Genomic DNA, 18806 nt, shown 5'->3' with positions numbered 1-18806 from the left:
GGCCAACAGACATATGAAAAGATGTTCAAGGTCACTAATCATCAGAGAAATGCAAATTAAAACCACAATGAGATAGCACCTCACACCTGTCAGAATTGCTATCATCAATAAATCAAAGAACACCAAGTGTTAGCAAGGATGTGGTGAAAAGTGAATCCTACCATACACTGTTGGTAGGATTGCAAATTGGTTCTGCCACTATGGAAAACAGTCTGAAGGATTCTCAAAAACTTAAAAATGGAAATACTTTTTGACCCAGCAATTGCACTTCTGGGAATTTATCCAAAGAAAACCAAAACAATAATCATAAAGATCTATGCATCCCTACGTTCATGGCAATACAATTTACAATAGCCAAGATATGGAAGCAACCTAAATGCCCATCGAAAGATGACTGGATAAAGAAGTTATGGTTCATATATACAATGGAATATTACTCAGCCATTAAAAAAATGAAATCCTACCATTTGCAATGAGATGGATGGACCTAGAGGTTATCATGCTGAGTGAAATAAGTCAGAGAAAGATAAATACCAAATGATTTCACTTACATGTGGACTCTAAGAAACAAAAAGAACAAACTAATCAAAAACAGACTCACAAATATAGAAGACAATCTGGTGACGGCCAAAGGGGAAGGGGGGTGGGAGGCTGGGAGAATGTGGTGAAGAGTTAAAGAAGTACAAAGTAGTAGTTGATGGATGGTCACAGGGGTGGGGAGCACGGCATAGGGAATGCAGTTAGAATTCATGTAATAGCTACGTGGAGAGTCAGAGGAAAGAAAGTAATTAGGGGAATCATTTTATAAACTATATAAATGTCTAACCAATGTAATGTATACTTGAAACTAATAACACACTCTCTTTTAAAAGTGAGAATAAAAAGGGAACCCTGGGTCTGGTGGTGGCCACAGAATGGGCGTGGCTGGCTGTTTCTGAAAGGACAAGGTGGTTGATTGTGGCCTCAGAAAAATGATGTATTTGACCTCACCCATTCCCTATTTTTGAGAACCTGACCTTTTAGAAACACCCTATGTAATAATGCCCCTTATGGCTCTGTATCAAAGATGCAGGGTGCTCTTCAATGAGAGGAGGTAGAGGACTCAATGTGACCATAACCTTAGACTTCATAACTCAGAACCAGGAGGATGGTCCAGTCAGTCCCCTGGGCAAAAAGATTAGCAGTGAATACCCAGGAGCACAACTAAGGAAAAAGGTGTAGTCAGAAGAATCACATCATTCAAAACATCTCCAATTCTAGTCCATAATGTTGATGAATCTTAATTCCTCACACCTGTTTCCTCCTTTAAATACACAAATATGCTTGGCTCTTCTCACCCAAAGCATACACAGACTGGTCAGCAAACCTCATCTGTGAGCAAACATCACCTCTGGGGAAAAATCTTACTCTCTAGATCACTCTTTAGCAACGCTCAGGGAATCCTGATCCCATAATCAGGGATAGAAATACGTTAAAGTGCTCACCTAGGCACTCAACTTCTTAATCTAGAACATGGAAAACTACTAGTCAGGCCCTCAAAAAAATAGCAGTTGGTCTGGTAAGGTCAAAACTCTACCAGGGTTTTGAACCAGAGAAAACTAAATTTATCTAAAACCAAAACTGACAGTGCTTGCTTCTGTCTTCTAAAAAAGATGGAGGGTGGGAAATAAGTGTTTGTGCTAACCAATCCCCTCATGGCAAAGGCTACCTACCAGAGGACCAGAAGGCTTGCTCACGGTTTAGAAGGGTCTGCTCCTAAGCATTGGTATAGGCAGAAGCAGGCCTGAGCAGCACATAGGAGTGGAGCTAGAGAGCTGACTTTTGTGGCAGAATAAAATGGAAGAGGCTTGCTTTAGGGGTGGCTATGACATAGCAGGAGGGGAAGAAAAGTATGCACTATGGCAAAGTGGCAAAGGTTATTTAAGACCAAAAACATCCAATACTAGTAGATTTTAAGTTGTCTTTATTGCTATAATAATCCTCTCCACCCCAGACCCTCAGTCCAATCTTCCATGTACACAAATAGCTTATGTACATTTTGCTCTTACTGTTGTTTGGTCAAAACCAGGGAAAGGGGGCCAAATTCCAAGCTGGTTAAACACAAAGCAAAAAGAAGAGAAAATCCACAGAAAGGAAAACACGAGCCCCAGAGAAGCAGAAGTGACCATGAGAATGTAAACCTCTAAAACTCCCCCAAACTAGAGGACAGAGGATAAGGAACTTGACTAGACATCTGGCTTACACCCATTTATGTCTACAGCTGTGAGAATGCAATGCAGATTTATTATGGAGCATTCACTGTGTAAGAGGCACCATTCATGCTATACTAGAGGCTAGGAAAGTACAGGTGAGGAAGACAAGGTCCCTGCCCTCACCAGGCAATCTTAATTTGTGTATGTGTAAGAGTCATGGAGATAGAGATACAGAGATAAGACAAACAGAGTACTGCAGTAAAAGCCAAACACAGGGAAGGATACTAACTACTACAGCAACAACTGCAGGGTAAGGCAGATCATAGTACTGAAAGTGAAGTGGGCACAGGGGGCTATGCAAATAGAAAAAAAAGACCCCAATTCCATCTAAGATGAGGAAGGGAAATTGAAAGTCAGAAAATGTAACACCCTAGTTTAGTACTGCAGGATATTAGTTTTTGCAGCAGCGGGAAAAGCACTCCAGACTTTGGCAGCAGTATGAACAAAAAGATACTGAAAGTTACAGCTGTTCCAAGTGGCCAGAAAGTAAATGCATCTAGAAAAGAGCGCAGATGAGGCTGGAGGGTAAAATGGGACTAGACCATGAAGGACACAATACACCAAACTAAGGAATTAGGTTTAGGGAAAAGGAAGAGGAATTAGTGGAGATGTTGGTCAAAAGGTACAACCTTGCAGTTAGAAGATAAATAGGTTCTGGAGATCTAATGCACAGCATAGTGATTTTAGTCAACAATACTGTATTATATACTTCAAAGATGATAAGAGACTAGATCTTAAATGTTCTCACCACAAAGAAATAATAATTATGTGACTTGTGACAGAGGTGTTAGCTAATGCTATGGCGGTAATCATATTGTGATACATAAATGTATCAACTCAATTCATGGGCACATCCTAAATTTATAATGTTATGTGTCAATTGTACCTCAATAAAAAAAATAAATTAACTCTTACGTTTAGGGTTCAGCATAGAGCTGCCTGACATCTTAGCTTCTAAAAAATGCCATAAGAATACTTGTTTTAATACTGAAACACCTAAAGTGCATGTAAGATATCAAAATTTGACAAAAATGCAATTTAAGTATGCAGTTTTAGGATCAAATCACCCATAATGTGCTTGTGCAAAGCAGATATTTGAATAAGTACAAAAATTCTAGTTTGGAACCTTCACAGAAATAGAGTCAAGAGCTGCACAACTCAGGAGATATTGGCTTTCCAGGTCCTTGGAAGCCCACTGGGGACTTTTTTTTTTAGATAATTATTTTCTTATTACCTAGTCCAAGGAAATAACCCTGAACTTGAAGTCAGGAGATCTGGAGCCCTCCACCAACTCTACTGGTAACTGGTCATCTAACCTTGAACATCTCTTATGTGCATTAAATAGAAGTGTACTCTTGTCCTGTATCACAAGGGACTGTTATGGGCACCTGGACAGAGAATGGGTAGAGAATGTGTTCAAAAACAGGTAAATAGGTAAACACACGAAAAAGGTATTTTTCTAAAAAAAGCAATAACAAAAAATGCCTTTCTTCTACCTTATAGTTGATTAGAAAAGAGTGTGATTGTGGCTGACACCTCACATTAACTACAAATCCTCTAACAGCATTAAATATACCAATGATTGAGATTAGAAAACAAAATCTACTAAGACAATACTCCATTGCATATTAAACTTGAGTTTATTAAACTTGAGCTGTGGAGAAAAACAAGACAACTGCAGAACCAGCATTATTAAGTATTCTTTCCACCTTGGTTGCTTTGGGTCAAAACTATACAGGCTCTGCCTGGCACTTAAAAGAGTTGCATGTTCTTACAAAAGCAGATAAAAAGATTTGTCCACCAAGCTCTTCCTCTTCAATTCTCCCCCACCCACTTCCTTTTCTTCCAAAAAAGAACAGCTCTCATTTACTCACTGGTTTGCCACATCCTGCCTCTGAAGCTACATCCTAGGAGCTGCTTGGACTATTCTGAGAGAAATTTTATTAACACCTTCATACCCCTAGACCACCAGTATATTTATGACATCCCTACTCACCATTGTCATTTACAATCTAGTAACCAGATAATACTCCCAACTTACTTCATGACAGGCACTGAATTAAGCACTATACCTACAACACAGTCAGGGAGGAGCCACATCTCTTGGTACTATCTGGACTCCAACAAGCCTAGATTTTGCTTAATCAGTCAAAAAACAAGAAGGGAAAAAAATGATTCAAGAATAGTTATCAAGAAACTCAATGCAGATAACATTGTATTTGATATCAGTGAAAACCCAATACAGACACACCTCGATTTACTGCACTTCACTTTATTGCGCTTCACAGATATGTTTTCTACAGATAGAAGGCAAGACTCTCCACCAGCAAAAAGATTACAACTCACTTTATTGCCATACTCACTTTACTGCTGTGGTCTGGACCGAACCCACGACATCTCTGAGGTATGCCTAAAGAGCAAATCTCCTGTCCCATATGAACCCTGTAAGCTAACACCAACATTCATTCATTCCACATTTACAGACCACACCAGGCCTGGACTAGCAATGAGGCATAGAAACTGAACTCTTGATCTCCAAAAGTTTACAGGATAGGTGATGAAATGCAACAGATATGCATGAAGATCACCACACACATACACGCCCAAGCGGTTTGCCTCCTTAGGGGAGCTTTACCAAGGGAGACAGGCAAAGTTTCATGGTCAAGAGAATATCTGACTTCAGCCTTAAAGGAGAAGTAGGCTCCCAACCAGTGGCAATAAACTTGAAGGAGAAACCCCAAACAAAATGTAAATAGCTGTGAGTAACATTTTTTTGAATGCTTAGTATGATTTAGGTGTTATGCTAAAAACCTTACATTTAACCCTCAAAACACTGCAAGTTAGGTATTACTACCCCAAAATTTACTAATGAGGATTCTAGGTGTAAGAGAGGTACCGTAATGAACCCAACTGACACAATTTATTTATGAGTGAAGCCAGGACTCCAATCTCAGGTGTCTGCCTCCATGGTTCACTCCTATGAAGCTAAGAGTTGCAACAGTGTTTGTATCTGTGGGGGAAGCTAGTTTCTTAATTAAAGAAACTCTAGTTATTTGTAGTCTAGAAAGAAGAGGAAAATATATTTTTAAAATAAAAAAATCAATAAACACTGAACATGTAAGATCCTCTGCAAAGAATTATCTTCTGCTGTGTTACAACTGGGCTTCCTGCAACAGACATTACCCCAGGGCAGGTCAATTGGGACGCTCTGGCTAGCCAGTCACATGTTTCCCTGCTAGAAGTTCCCCCTTTAACAAAGAATACGCCCACCCCCAACAGGATAGGACCAAAGACCAGCTGATGGCACACCACTTGGTGAGCTCCCAAGCCCCCTTATAGAAGGAGAACATAGAACACTAAAGCTTCTATGACAAATGAGAAGTATTATTTTTCAAGCTCTAGATTTGGAGCTGTTGTTACATTTTAATAATCTTCAGCAGTCTGGACACCTGTCTTATTTGAAATATCAAAATTTGATGATTTTTTAGAGCAAAAGAGCCAAAAGGTACACTGTTCAGAGAAAAATGAATAATTTTTCTCTCCCTTCGCATATACTTATCATCCTTCCCTCTTTTTCTTTTGTTTGCTAAAAAAATTCTATCAGTCAAACCCATACAGAGTTATCCCTATGCTGCAGCTAACTATACAAAAATATGCCAAGATGTTAATGGCCCCTACCAAAGACATTAAGAGAGGCTGTGAGGGTTAACAGGAAATGAATTCACAGTGCTGGGGGCCTTTAACAATGAACAGCTGGTCATCTTTATTCATTTAAAACTGAACAAACTCTTCCCTTGTTGTAAGACAGATCAAAGAGTGGGCAGTAGGGCAGGGCAGAAAACATGAGCCTGGAGAGAAGGCAGGGGCCCTGGACTTCAATCCAGATCTTCACTAGCCATATAACACTGAGTAAGCTGCCCAGCTTCTCTGGGTCTCAGTCTCTTCACGAGACTTTCAGCAGGTAGAACTATCAAAATCTTTTCTATCCCTTACATTTAAGGACAGGCAGCTGTACTGAGGGGAGAAGAAATGAAAGGTGTTGGTGGTAAAAAAACGACTGACATATGTAATGCTATCCTGGGTTTACAAATAGCTTGGCTTTGTGCTGCATTCACCTTATCAGCCTAGATTGGGGAAGGGGGTTGGTGTAGGAGGACTGGTGGGTAGGAATCACAGCCACCTACAGTGAAATTAAACTCTGTTCCCAAATGAGTTCTGCTGAAGTGTGATTTATCCAGAGTGTTAAACAACTACCAGCAGTATGAAACCATGTTACTGAAATTGTGTTATTGCACAAACTTAACTCTTCCTCAAATGTGATTTGCAGAGAGGATGCAAAGCTGCGAATTCTGTGTCTCTGGCCATCTGTCCTATCCCAGTTCCTGAAGAGGCGTGGGGGGAGAGTGTGAAAAGCCACAGGTGCCATGTATATTCAGCCACCAATGTCACATATCCATCAAGGAGCCTGGCATTTGCTGGGGATAAGTGTTCAGCTCACCATGCAAATAGGCTCACAAATCCATTTGGCCCCAAACATTCTCTGAGCCTTCCTCTGTGCCAGGCACGTGGCTGCAGGGACACCACAGAATGTCACTGCCAGTTTCTCCTCTGGGCTAGTAAGGGACCACTGGCTAAAAAGGCAATACAGAGAGGGCTACAGGCACTCATAGCTGCCTGGATGACTTGCATAAGGCCCTTAACCAGGATCAGTTTTCCTATCTATTAAGTATAAACAACATCGCATATGCCTCATGTGATTGAGGAAATAAAAGGATGTAAAAAAAATATGAAAAGTATATAGAGCCTTGCAGAACAAATGCTATGATTACCACCAACACTGTGACACTCTTGGACCAAGCACTAGAAGCTGAAAATAATCAACTACCAATAAAGTCAAAGTCAGCCTTAACAGAGATTAGCAGAGCCTTGTCCTTGGGAGCAGAGGTCTTCTGTCCTCTGCCTTTACTGCCATCTCGAGGCTTGGTCAGTCAACTAAATTTTACCAAACCAGATGCCAGGGAACATACTAGCACTGGAGATAAGGATGAATAAGATCCAGTCCCAGACTTCACCAAGTCCAGTCTAAGAGGACAGAATCGCACAAACAACTGAACTATGGCGGGATATGTACAGAGTACTCTAAACAGTGGAGCAGATGACCACTACACGGAGCACGGGAGAGGAGAGGTCTGTGACGGACTTGCAGAAGGTGTGATGCAAGGATTTCAACATGCATTGAGGGTGATAAAGAGAATCCCCAACAGAAGGCACAGTTTGAGCAGAGGCCAGGACTCATTGGGAAGAAATGCGGATGAACCATGAAGGAAGAGCTGACTCCCAACATCTGGCTAGAGCCACAGGAAGAGAGTGTTACCATCCCTTTATGTCAATACCCCTCCTTATTCCTGCGCGCGCGCGCACACGCACACACGCACACACACACACACCCCAGGAAATCCTCTTTAAACTCTTGGAAAAGAAAGCTGAGCTTCCTGGGGGTGCTTGTTAGGCAGATGGCAGTCCTAGAGAAGCTGGGAGGAGTCTATATTGGGATGTACTATGTGACAGTTGTTTCCTAAGCACCTTTTGCAGCCTCCTGTTCACTGAAAATAATTCTTTTGCTTCCTGCACATCCCCAAAAATTTCAAGTATGCCCGGCATCGCTGTCTCTATTCTAATTCTACGTAGATAAAGAACAGTCGATGAGCACCATCATTAGAAGTTCTTCGGGATGTAAGAATTTTCTCTCTTTCTCACCTGATAGAGAATAAGGCACCCTGGGCTGGGAATCTTGTTCTGGTCTTTACCACTAGTCCTGTTAATCATAAAAACAGTTTACACATGTGGAGTGTCTATTAATCCTTTTTGCTGAGCAGGTGTTATTATGCCCATTTTATAAATTTGGAAACAGACCAAACATGTGAAAGAACTTGCACAAGACCATTCAAATAGTAAGAGACAGGGTCAGGAATCAAACCCGGCTGTTGGCTCTAAAGCTTTTCTGCTGTGTCACACTGTCTCCGGGCTATGCTTACTCAAAAGTCACACTCACAATTCAAAATAGAACCTGCTGTGTGATAAGGCCAACTTCTTTTAACCCTTCTTTGTAGTTCTGGATTCTTTTATCTGCCAAAAGATAGGACTTCAGCAAAGATCTCCAAGATTCCTTTCAGCAATAAAATTTAATCCACTTAGTATCTTAGAGTTTGAATGTGTGCTCAGTGGTATCCTACATGATCATGTGGAGTTCATTATATAAACCCTGAAAGGTAGCAAGGCATTACCATCACCCTTACTGTGCAGAGCAGCAGCAGGCATAGAGTGGTCATTCGGAGAGTTAAGTTTTACCAGAGAAGGAGATCAGATCACACACTTTGCCTCTACACAAGGCACTGTTATTCAAAAGCACTGCAGCCTGAAAATTCTGAAGCCAGCAGACTTTCAGAGAGGATGGTCTCTGGATTCAAATAAAACACTTGGGGAGGCAGAAATATGCATTCAAAATCTGATTGGGAAGCTGGGCTCTTCAAATATATTGCTAGCAAATAACTCTGAGAGGTGAACAGTATGTCCTCCTCAGACCACCCTGCCTCTGGGCCTGTTCACCCCAAAACTCTCATTAGCCTATTCCCAACTTTCTAGAAATTAGACCCTACTCTACAAATAATAAAGGGAGTTGACTGGGTGCTCTGATCCACCCCCCCACCACATAATCTCAGGAAGTTAGAAAGACCAGATGTCAGAGGCCCCTTCGTTTCCCTCCAGCTGTCCCCACCACCTTTAAAGACTTCGCCACCTCTGCATTTGCTTCCTCAGGGAAAACAGGAACTTTCCTGGATACCTTGCCATCATTCTAATTTCTCTGTTTTTAATCTCTCTGAGCATACTCATGCACATGACTATCATTTTTTTTAGGAAAAGCCCTCAAAACTTTTATTGAATTTGGGGGCTAAATAGGTAAATACATGGGTGGCAAATACTAACAATAAAATTTAGACAAGAATTTAAGAAATTCAACTTGTCCATAATACTGGCATCTTGTTCAATTTTCAGTAAAAGTACTTTTTGTCCATCTCTCAGCTCAGTGCTGGTATATATTAGGTATATACTAAATATCAGGTAAATGAATGTTAATATATCTTAATCTTAACACACAAATTGGAAACCTTTTGTTGTAATTTTGGTCATAATCTAAATCTATTTGACCTCAACACAAACGCCATTCGAATCAATAGCAAATAACAAGCAGCTGCTTGCATTCAAAATATATATACTTGTCATTTGACCTGTTTTGAAGTTGTCTTGTTTGGAAGACAAATGGTTAGCAGCTGCCAGTTCAATTACAAACTGCTTAGTAGGAAGGCAGAGAAAGAACCAGCGGAAATCAAAGTGCTATTTCATACATTAAGCCTGGAATTCCTTTCCAACAAACATCTTTTATTTCCTTAGGGGAAACTAATTTAGACATGCCCTTTGAACTTGGGAAAACACAGGGCTGTACTTTGGGAGAAAGAATCTAGTATGAAAGTCAGGCAAAGCTAGAACAGTAGAGGAGTCATTACTTTTGCCTATCTCCATTCTGTTAATTTTTCCTTGAGAGTGTGGAGCAAGGGAAAAGCCACCAGTCCAAAGACCTGGATTATTTAGATGTATGACAATGAATCAGTTACTCCCTGCCTTTGTTACTTTCTTCTCCGCAAAATAAAGAAGCAAAAATCAAATAAAAGGGTAAAATTGTATGACCTCTAGGTGCAAACAGAATTTCCTGAAATGATAAAAATGTTCTAATTTGTGCTCTGCAATACAGTAGACACTAGCCACATGTGGCTGGACCACTGGGCCTCCGAAGTGTGCCAGTGGAACTTAGGAACTGATTTTTAAACTTATTTAATTTTAATTAATTTAAACTTAAATAGCTACATATGGCTAGTGGCTACAGTTTTGCAGAGTGAAGCTCTAAAAAGACCTCAACATTTTACACAATATTTGGAATGGCAATCTTTGGAAGGTGTGTGGGAAAAGCATGGGTGTTCTAAACTTAGTTCCACCACTTACTAGTTGTACGACCTGTGCAAATTACTTAACTTCCCTGAACTTCATTTTTCTTATTTGTACAAGAGAATATTATGACTTTTCTTGCAGAATTTTGGTGCAAATTCAAGGTAATGAAGGTAAATAAACCAGACAGGTCCTCTATAATGGTAGTTATTTTTCCAGTTATGATGTCCTTTAGTGATAAAAGTTTCACGTCTTCTGACTTCATCCTACTGTTCCTTCCTGATCTAGGACCCATACTTAATTATTACCCCACAGATCAACAGCTATAGTTAATATGGTTACTGAGGCAGTCACAGATGCACTCCTTTGTCTTTTAAGAAAGCAACTTGCTCAGGAATTGTTCCAGGTTCTCAGCTGTAGGCAAGCCTTCTGTAACCCAAGTCCTCTGTGCCTCCGGAACTGCTAATTTCCGCTTACCCTGTGTCCCCTCCACCTTAAACCAGCATTCAGGAATTCACAAAACTCCTCCCTGTGACTACCTATCAAGCTGAGACTGTTCAATGCAACTAAAACATCTGTTGGTGGTTTCTGGTACTTTCCTTTAACTCTCCCCTTGACTTCCCCTAGTAAACATTTTATAGCTTTTTTTTTTTTTAATTTAGAAATGCTTATGACTTTTTTTTTTTTTTTTAGTAATTGCTCAGTGATTTAGAATACTCAGAAATAGAAATGTAGCAAGCAACATTTATGGCTAACCCAGCATTAGTTTAGTTACCAAAATAAAACAAGGCAAAGGAGACTGTCTGTGTTCCAGTAAAATAATAAGTGTTGCAACCTTAAATTAAGATAATGTGTTAAAATCTTGTTCCAAATGTTCTACAGGTCCTTCCTTTGGTAAGTGGAACCTTTCCACAGTTCCAATGACCAAGTTTATCAGTGAACACAAATGAATGACTAAGGTAAGCAGAATAAATTTTCTATTAATAATTGTTGGAATGTTAAGCTGCTTATTTCCCCACAATTCCAGACTCAGAGGGGAAGAGAGGAGAGGGAAGAAGAAAACTGAAATACAGACTGGCATTTTGGTAGGATTTCAATCTGGATTTGAGTAAGCCATTAGACAAAAAAAGGTTCACAGCTTGAAACTCATGTTAATTTCTGAGGCCTCTCTCAACAAGGACATTCTTGAAGGATTGTTTCCTGAAGGATGATTTAACATCATATAGGGCAAATAATTTTGACCCTGGACTCCTAAATGTGGCGACAGTCTTATCTAATTTTTTAAAACTAACCTGGATATGTAAGTTATAACTCAATAGAGAAGGACAAATACTTAACCTGAATCCAGACAAACCTGTGAATATGGCAATATGGTTAGCTAATAGCCATGTCTTCTTACAGCTCCCCAAATTTCAAGATTTAACCTGAATCTAGAACCAATGTGGATCATTCACTCAATTGTTCCACTAAGTCTGAAAAGTAAATGCACTTAACAGTATTCAAGATTCTGAACCTTTCTTGGTAACAGTTAAACTCAAAATAGGTCAATTCCAGAAAGGCATTCATTTCAAGGGGACTTTTGTCTGTGGTTATTTTGAAAACCACTGCCTTTAAAGCTGACATTATGAAGCTTAAAAATAGGCCCTCCTACTAAGGATCCTAGACTAAAATATCCTTTCCTCCCATTTCCTTATTCCCTTTTCCCCTCAAACACCTAAAAGAGTGGTAATATAGAGGGGTATCTTCTCCAGTTTCAGATTGTTACTTGAAAAGAGGTTTTTTAAAAAAAAATTTAGATTAGGTAAAGTTACCAAAATCCAAGGTTGGGTAAACCTGGAAAATTTTCAAAGCAATTAGGTGTCTCAAATGAAAACATACAACATATACACCATAAGAAAATGAGTTCAATCACTTCTTTCCATGCCGGCTGAGTGAATTCCCAGTATGATTTTCACTTCTCTGCGACTGGTTTCCTCCTCAAACGAAGGTACCAGGCTAAAGGATCTGTAAGGTCGCAATCAGTCTTAAGAGACTCTACTTCTTTAAAGCTGAGCAGCTGCTTCCTAATTTCATGGCCCCTTGGAAAGAGCATAAAAGTCCCTGGCCCAGAAGGTGCTTGGGAAGCCTAGTTATACGTAGTTATACATAATAGTGATCCCTTGGGACACAACAACTGCTATTGAGAGTAATAAAAGATGAGATGGCTATAAAATATAATAAGTGTTGAGAGGAAAAAATTTGTTTGGCAGTTGACAGTAGTATTCAACCAAAACATTACTAGACATAATAAGTTAATTTAACAAAGCTGTAGGATATAAACAATTTATACAAATCAAACCATAAGCAAGATGGGAAATAAAAATTTAAAAATGTTAAATGTTCAATAACAACAGCATCGAAATGTTAAGTATTTGAAATATTAACTCAGGACGCAAGAGATTTATTCAGCAGAAAGTATAATACTATTAACCACAGATTAAGAAGGAAACCAATAGAAAGATATACCATGAAAAAATTTTAAGTTTTCTTTAAATTTATCAAATTAAAATTTTAGAAATAGAATGAAATACCATGAAGGCTAAATAAAAGTAAACCTGAAAATACAACAGATGAATAAATAAATCACATTCAATAAACTCCATAAAATACTAGAACTCACTGTGGAAAAAAATTAACTTAGACCCATAATTCACACCAAACACATTAATTCCAGAGGGGACAAAGAGTTAACCATACAAGGCAGAGAAAAGGCTAGAAGAAAATGAAGCTATATTCTCCCACAATTTGTGAAGAGATGGCAGATGTCTATTATAAATACTAAAGAAAAGTAAGCTATCCCATACAAAAGACATACTTTCAAAGATTAAAAAAAAATACACATATTCTTTCTTAATAAAATATAAAAGGAACACATCAAATGGGACAATGTAGTAAACATGTAATTTATAAAACTTTAAAATACAAAGCATACTGATCCATCGCTTCAATAAGGCAGAGACAAGTGTAGGGGTAAAAGATCAACAAAAAATTAAGTAAAATACAAAATATATAAAAACTATTCAGACATATCTTAAAAAATGGTCAGAAGGAAAGAAAAATTCTGCATGCAATCCTTCAAAATGGCCAGCTAGCACCAAAAAATCATCCCACCTACCTCTCCAGCTTCATCTCCTGCGACCTATACTGATGCACCTAGCACACAAAACTACTTGCCGTCTCCTCCACGCATCCCAAGCTTTCCCACTTGTGTGAAGTGGCTCCTCTTGAGCTCTCTTCCTGCTCCCCCGCCCTATTCCCATGGAAATCCTAACCATCCTTCAAGACCCAGCTCAAATGTCATCTCCATGAAGGCTCTCCTAATCTTCCCCATTGGATGTAAATCTTCCTCCTCTCAATGAGCTCCAATAGTATTTTCTTTGTACCTCTCTTTTAGGGCACTTTTCTTCCTCTGCAGCCATCTGTTTGCTTCTTTTGCACCTGCAGCCTCTTCCTCCTATGAGATTTAAAAATTCTCCGAGGCAAAGACAGCTTTACTTATCTACCTACAGCTTCAGCAAAGTGAATTCCATTCAGGAAGCAGTCAATAAATATTAAACCGAACTGATGAAATACAGAAAAATAATTCCATTTCAAATATGCAGCCTGGCTAACAATTAAAGTGAAGAAGATTTACTTTTAAAGGAGCCCTGTACTGCCTATTAAGCTATCAAAAAATCACTAAACTTAAAAGAAAAAAAACTTCCTGAAACTGGAGGAAATAGTTGAAATACATGTTGTAAATTAGTTTTGTCTTTTTTTAGAACATATTCTGTTAATGTGTCACAACAGCGGTAATAAGGTTCATTGCTTCTGATTTTGCATATGAATTAATCTAAAAGCAGAACAAATTGGTTTAGAACATTTATAAGAATACCAACAAAAAATGAAAATCTAGAAGCCACCTAAATAATTAACAGTGTCATTTGTGAAGTCAGATCTTAATCAAATTCTACTCTTTAGCCAAAAATAAACAACAAGCAAGAGGATTATGTCCCTGTGTAAAAACTGGGGGGAAAAAAGACTCATAAACTGATCACAACTATCTAAATATGTATATAACAGAAAAAACAAAAGTTAAACTGGAAAACTTAGTGTCAGCCAATTCTTTCTTTAAAAGGTCTTTATACATTCAAATTTTTTTGAAAGTTGTACGTAAGCAAGCAAATATTCAAAAAAGGGGTGAGAGGAAAAGAGGTCACTCTTTCCATGTCTACTTTTTTTCACCTCCACTGTAACCTCTTAATCTGACTCCCTTGCTGACATCAAAGCAGGATGCCCCTGGGAGCTACACCAAGAAATCCGCAGCAGGATCAGCGTTTTTAGCAGTCAATCCTGCACCAAAATTCAGAGAACACCTTCTATCTTAAAACAAAACACCATTCATTCTGGGAGGTATTAACTTGCAAACAGGTATGTGAGCCTCCAAACAGTTCTACTGGCTTTCATACAACAGAACCAAGACATGGGACACGAAGTAAAACTATAATCAAATGTCAGCAAGAGACCAGGAAGATTTTTCAAAATTGGCAGCTTCTGGAAGGGAACAACAGAAACAAAATTGGGACCCTAAACTTTCCTCTTAGTCTCACCTGATCGTCTTCCCAGCCTGTGGGTTCTCTGGATTTGTTTTCTCAACATATCAGAAAGATTCACCATTGCTTGACCTGTATGTACTTCCTGTGGATATGCTGGAAATAACTACCAATCATAGAGGAAAGCTAGGAAGGAGTTTTTTTGTTGGTTGGTTTGTTTAAACATTATTTTGGCTTTGTCCACTCTACCAAAAATTGTTTACTTGGTATTAACAGTGTTATAATACCCAGGGGTTCAAAAAGGTATGGTTTCTAATAATCAAGTTAAGAAAATAAAGACATAAAAGGAACACTTAGTGGATAGAAAAAGCATTATAATTAAAAAAATGATATTGCATTTAAATGTGGTGTTTATTATACTATATAGGCCAGAAGTTCAAAAAGGGAGAGAGAAATGTGAGTTAACATTAAAAAAGGGCATAAGACTTAGGTAAATTTTGTTCTTTGGTTACTTCTAAAAATGTATTATGAATTTTTCCAAATGTACAGAAAAATAAAAAGACTAAAACAGTGACACTCATAGGCTAAAACATTTGTCCCATTTGCTTTATCCATTATGTGTGTATGTGTATTTTTTTCCTGAACTATTTCAAATAAGTTTCATGTATCATCTATGAATCACAACACTTTCCTACATAATCATAATACTATTATTACATCTAAAAACAGTAACTATTCAAATTTCCCTAATTGTCCCAAGAATGAATTTTATCACTACTTCATTTTTTGATTCAGTACCCAATCAAGGTTCATGCATTCTATTTAGGTGGCATGTTCCTTAGTCTCTTATTCTAGAACAGCACCATTTACCCACTCTGCCCCTCTGTTCCATGCAACATTGACTTTTTAAAGAAATCCTACATCCAGGATTTCTCTGCTTGTTTCCTCCTGATGTCATTTAACTTGTTCCCTGTCTCTGTATTTACTGTAAACAGGAAATTAGGTCTCAAGCCTTGATTAGATGCAGGCTTGAGTTAGATTTTAAAGGATGGGCCACACATACAAGGTCCAAATCAACATGATTTATCAACATTTACGATTTAGTATTAAGATCAAAGGATAACAGTCAGCTTTCTGAGAAATTACAGGTGTTATCTTTAACACTTCCTATTTGCATTTCAGTAACCATAAAGTGCTTTCACACATTATTTCCGGTGACATTCACCTGCCCTCCTTACCTCATAAGTTTGTTATATTATCATCCTTACTTTACTAATGAAGAAAACCACGTCTTAGTGACATTAAATGGCATACCCAAGATGAGCAATTAAAATGTGGTGTAACTAAGTCTCAAACTCAGATCCTAGAATAGCATGGAGTTAAGCATGGTGGCAAGCACAAAACAAAATCACAAAGGAAAGCAGAGGATGGAATTCCAGACAAAGGAAACCATGTGAGCAAGACTAGACAGAGGTAAGAAGCAGTATGCTGGGGCAAAGGGGAGGAGAGTAAAGGGATGAATCAGTCTGGACCACAGCATGTGAACTGGGAAATTGAAAAACCAAACTAGATGGGTAAGGCAGGGCCAACAGCTGCTCTAGTGAAGTATCCTCTCCCTTTCAAAGATGCATAAATAGGAAAAAGTAGAATTTTGTAAGTGTTTATGTTCAAATAAGAGTCCCACACATCTCCTTGCCATGAGCTAAGTCATCTTGATGAATCTTTTGCCATTTCTGTGTCTGCTGCAACAATAGCAGAGACCTTCCCAAGGACACGGACTTCAGCTGGCCTTACTTTTCGCTGGAAGCTGTTCTCCAAAGTCAGTATCAGTGTCACTGCAGCAACAAAGCAGTAGAAGCATCCAAGTTCAAAACTACAAAAATCAGTTACAACCACTTCAAAAGCTCCTAGTTATCATGGTGCACATCCCTGAAAAGGCCATAAGAAACCCCCAAAAGGGACATCACCCTGTCTCAACCTTTCTGTTCCCTTCCTTAAGGGCCTTCACACTTTAACAAATGTGTGTCCCTTACACACCAGCACTGCTGATGCTATAAACTATGCTCTGAATGCAAACACTAAGTCTGAGTGTTTCCGGATTACCTTGAAACAATTCAAAACCCAAAATCTATGGATGCTGCCAAAGCCACCCTCCCTTTTAATTCAGCACCTTACGACCTTCAAAGCACTTATTTAATCTTCACAATACTCCTTCAAGGGAAGAACAATTCGATCATTTAATCAACGGGTATCTACTGAGTACCTACTACCAGGGGCCAGATACTGTTCTAAGCCCTGAGCAAGTAATAAAGCCCCCCACCTTCATGAAGCTTACATTTTGGTGAGTGGGAGGGGTACATAAATACTTGTACACAATGCAATGTCAATTACTGGTAAGTGCTATGAAGAAAAACAGAGCAAAACAAAGTAGAGAATGACAGGGAGTGCTATATTAAATTGTGATCAGGATGTCCTCTGTGTGGAGACATTTGAGCAGAGGTCTGAAAGAACTGAGGAAGGAAGTTACGTAAGGAAGTTATGTGGGTATCTGGGAGAATAACATTCCAGGCAGAGGGCGCTGAGACAGGAATGGGCCAATCCTACTTCAGAACAGCACAGAGAACAGTATGGCTAGAGTGCATGAGTGAAGGGGACGGTGGAAGAAAACAGAGGACCTGATAAGGTAGGCTCTTGTAAGCCATTATGGTAAAAATTTTGTAAACTATTATTTCCACTTTATGGACAAGGAAACTAAAAGTCAGAAAGTACAAAGGACTTGCCTAAGGTCAAAGAAACAGTGAGGTCTTGATAAGTTACATGCTGTTACTGCAATTTCTACTCAGGATTCATGCTTATCCTCACAGAAGTTATAAGTGCTCTTTAAAAAACAAAGAGATTAAGTATTGCCTCATCTTGGAAGGAGAGGCAAAGTATCGTAAGATCCAGCAGTCCCAAATATGAGACATTCCACAGGGAACTCTCACAACGGTCCAAAAGGAGCTACGTACAAAGATGGTCATGGCTGCACTGTTTGAGGCAGCAAGGGGCTGGAAACAACAAAGTGGTCTCATTCTAGGGAAATAATAAGTAAAATGTGGTACATGCACATGATTAACTGCTCTGCAACAGAGAATTAACTAGATACACATGTAGCATCATAAACAGAGCTCAGAAACATGCTGTGTATGTTTTTTTTTTTAAGGATAAGAAACTGAAATAAAAGTTTGGGGTGGTCACTGCTGCTGTTCAAACACTCTGATTCTCTTACAAGACTCCCACCCCCTGTGAAGATCAGTGTGGCCATGTGATATGCTTTGGCAAATGAAATGAGAGCAAAAGTGATGCATGTTACTTGTGGACAGAAACTTTAACAACCAAAATGTAGTTCACAAGATTTCCTTCTCACATAATCACATTTCAGAGATGGTGTGTACATCAGCCTGACCCCTGATGGAATCCAATCGACAGTTCCCCAACAACCTGCAAGTGTGTTAAAACTAATAAGATTTTGTGGTTTTTCCCTTAACATAGCCTAGTCTATCCTGACTAATACATATGTATAGACAATAGCATTTTTAATAAAACCTGAATATACTTAAGGAGTACATACAACATGATGATGCATACACCGTGGAGTAATTACTACAGTCAAACTAACATATCCATCTCCCCACATAGTTACCTTTTTTTTAGAGGGGTATCTCTCTGCAACTATTTAGCTCTTGTTGGGTACCTGGTGCCATACTAGACTCATTTAATCTTTACAACAATCCTGGGAAGTAGTTAATAGCTCCATCTGACAGTTAAGCAAACAGGCTCAGAGAGGTAGACTAACTTGCTTAAGGTCGCAGCTAAGCAGGTGGCAGAGCCAGTATTTAAATCTAGTTCTGTGTAATGCCTAGTCCGTGGTCTTTCTTGTCTTCAGTCTCTTTTCCAATGCCATGGCTTTTTCAGGCTGTACTAGAGACAGGAATAAGGTGGGTGA

The 18806-nt window shown here is 39.0% G+C and overlaps 1 protein-coding gene across 2 annotated transcripts in view; it reads right to left on the bottom strand.

Moving 5' to 3' along the window:
• Positions 1-18806, bottom strand: part of MAP2K1 (mitogen-activated protein kinase kinase 1) — a 71137-nt gene that overhangs the window by 47799 nt on the left and 4532 nt on the right. The window contains exon 1 of one of the 2 annotated variants that reach the window (XM_016141005.2): positions 13405-13608. The exons of the other annotated variant lie outside the window; for it this stretch is intronic. Within the exon in view, the coding sequence (XP_015996491.1) occupies positions 13405-13418 (14 nt within the window). The 5' untranslated portion in view covers positions 13419-13608. Of the gene's footprint in view, positions 1-13404; positions 13609-18806 lie in introns of those variants that run through there. 2 annotated transcript variants of the gene reach the window in all.

The sequence above is a fragment of the Rousettus aegyptiacus genome, unplaced genomic scaffold, assembly GCF_014176215.1.
Source record: "Rousettus aegyptiacus isolate mRouAeg1 unplaced genomic scaffold, mRouAeg1.p scaffold_m13_p_3, whole genome shotgun sequence".
In the NCBI taxonomy this organism is placed as follows: domain Eukaryota; kingdom Metazoa; phylum Chordata; class Mammalia; order Chiroptera; family Pteropodidae; genus Rousettus; species Rousettus aegyptiacus.
Note: the sequence above shows the minus strand (reverse complement) of the source record. Positions and strands in the feature narration are given on the sequence as shown.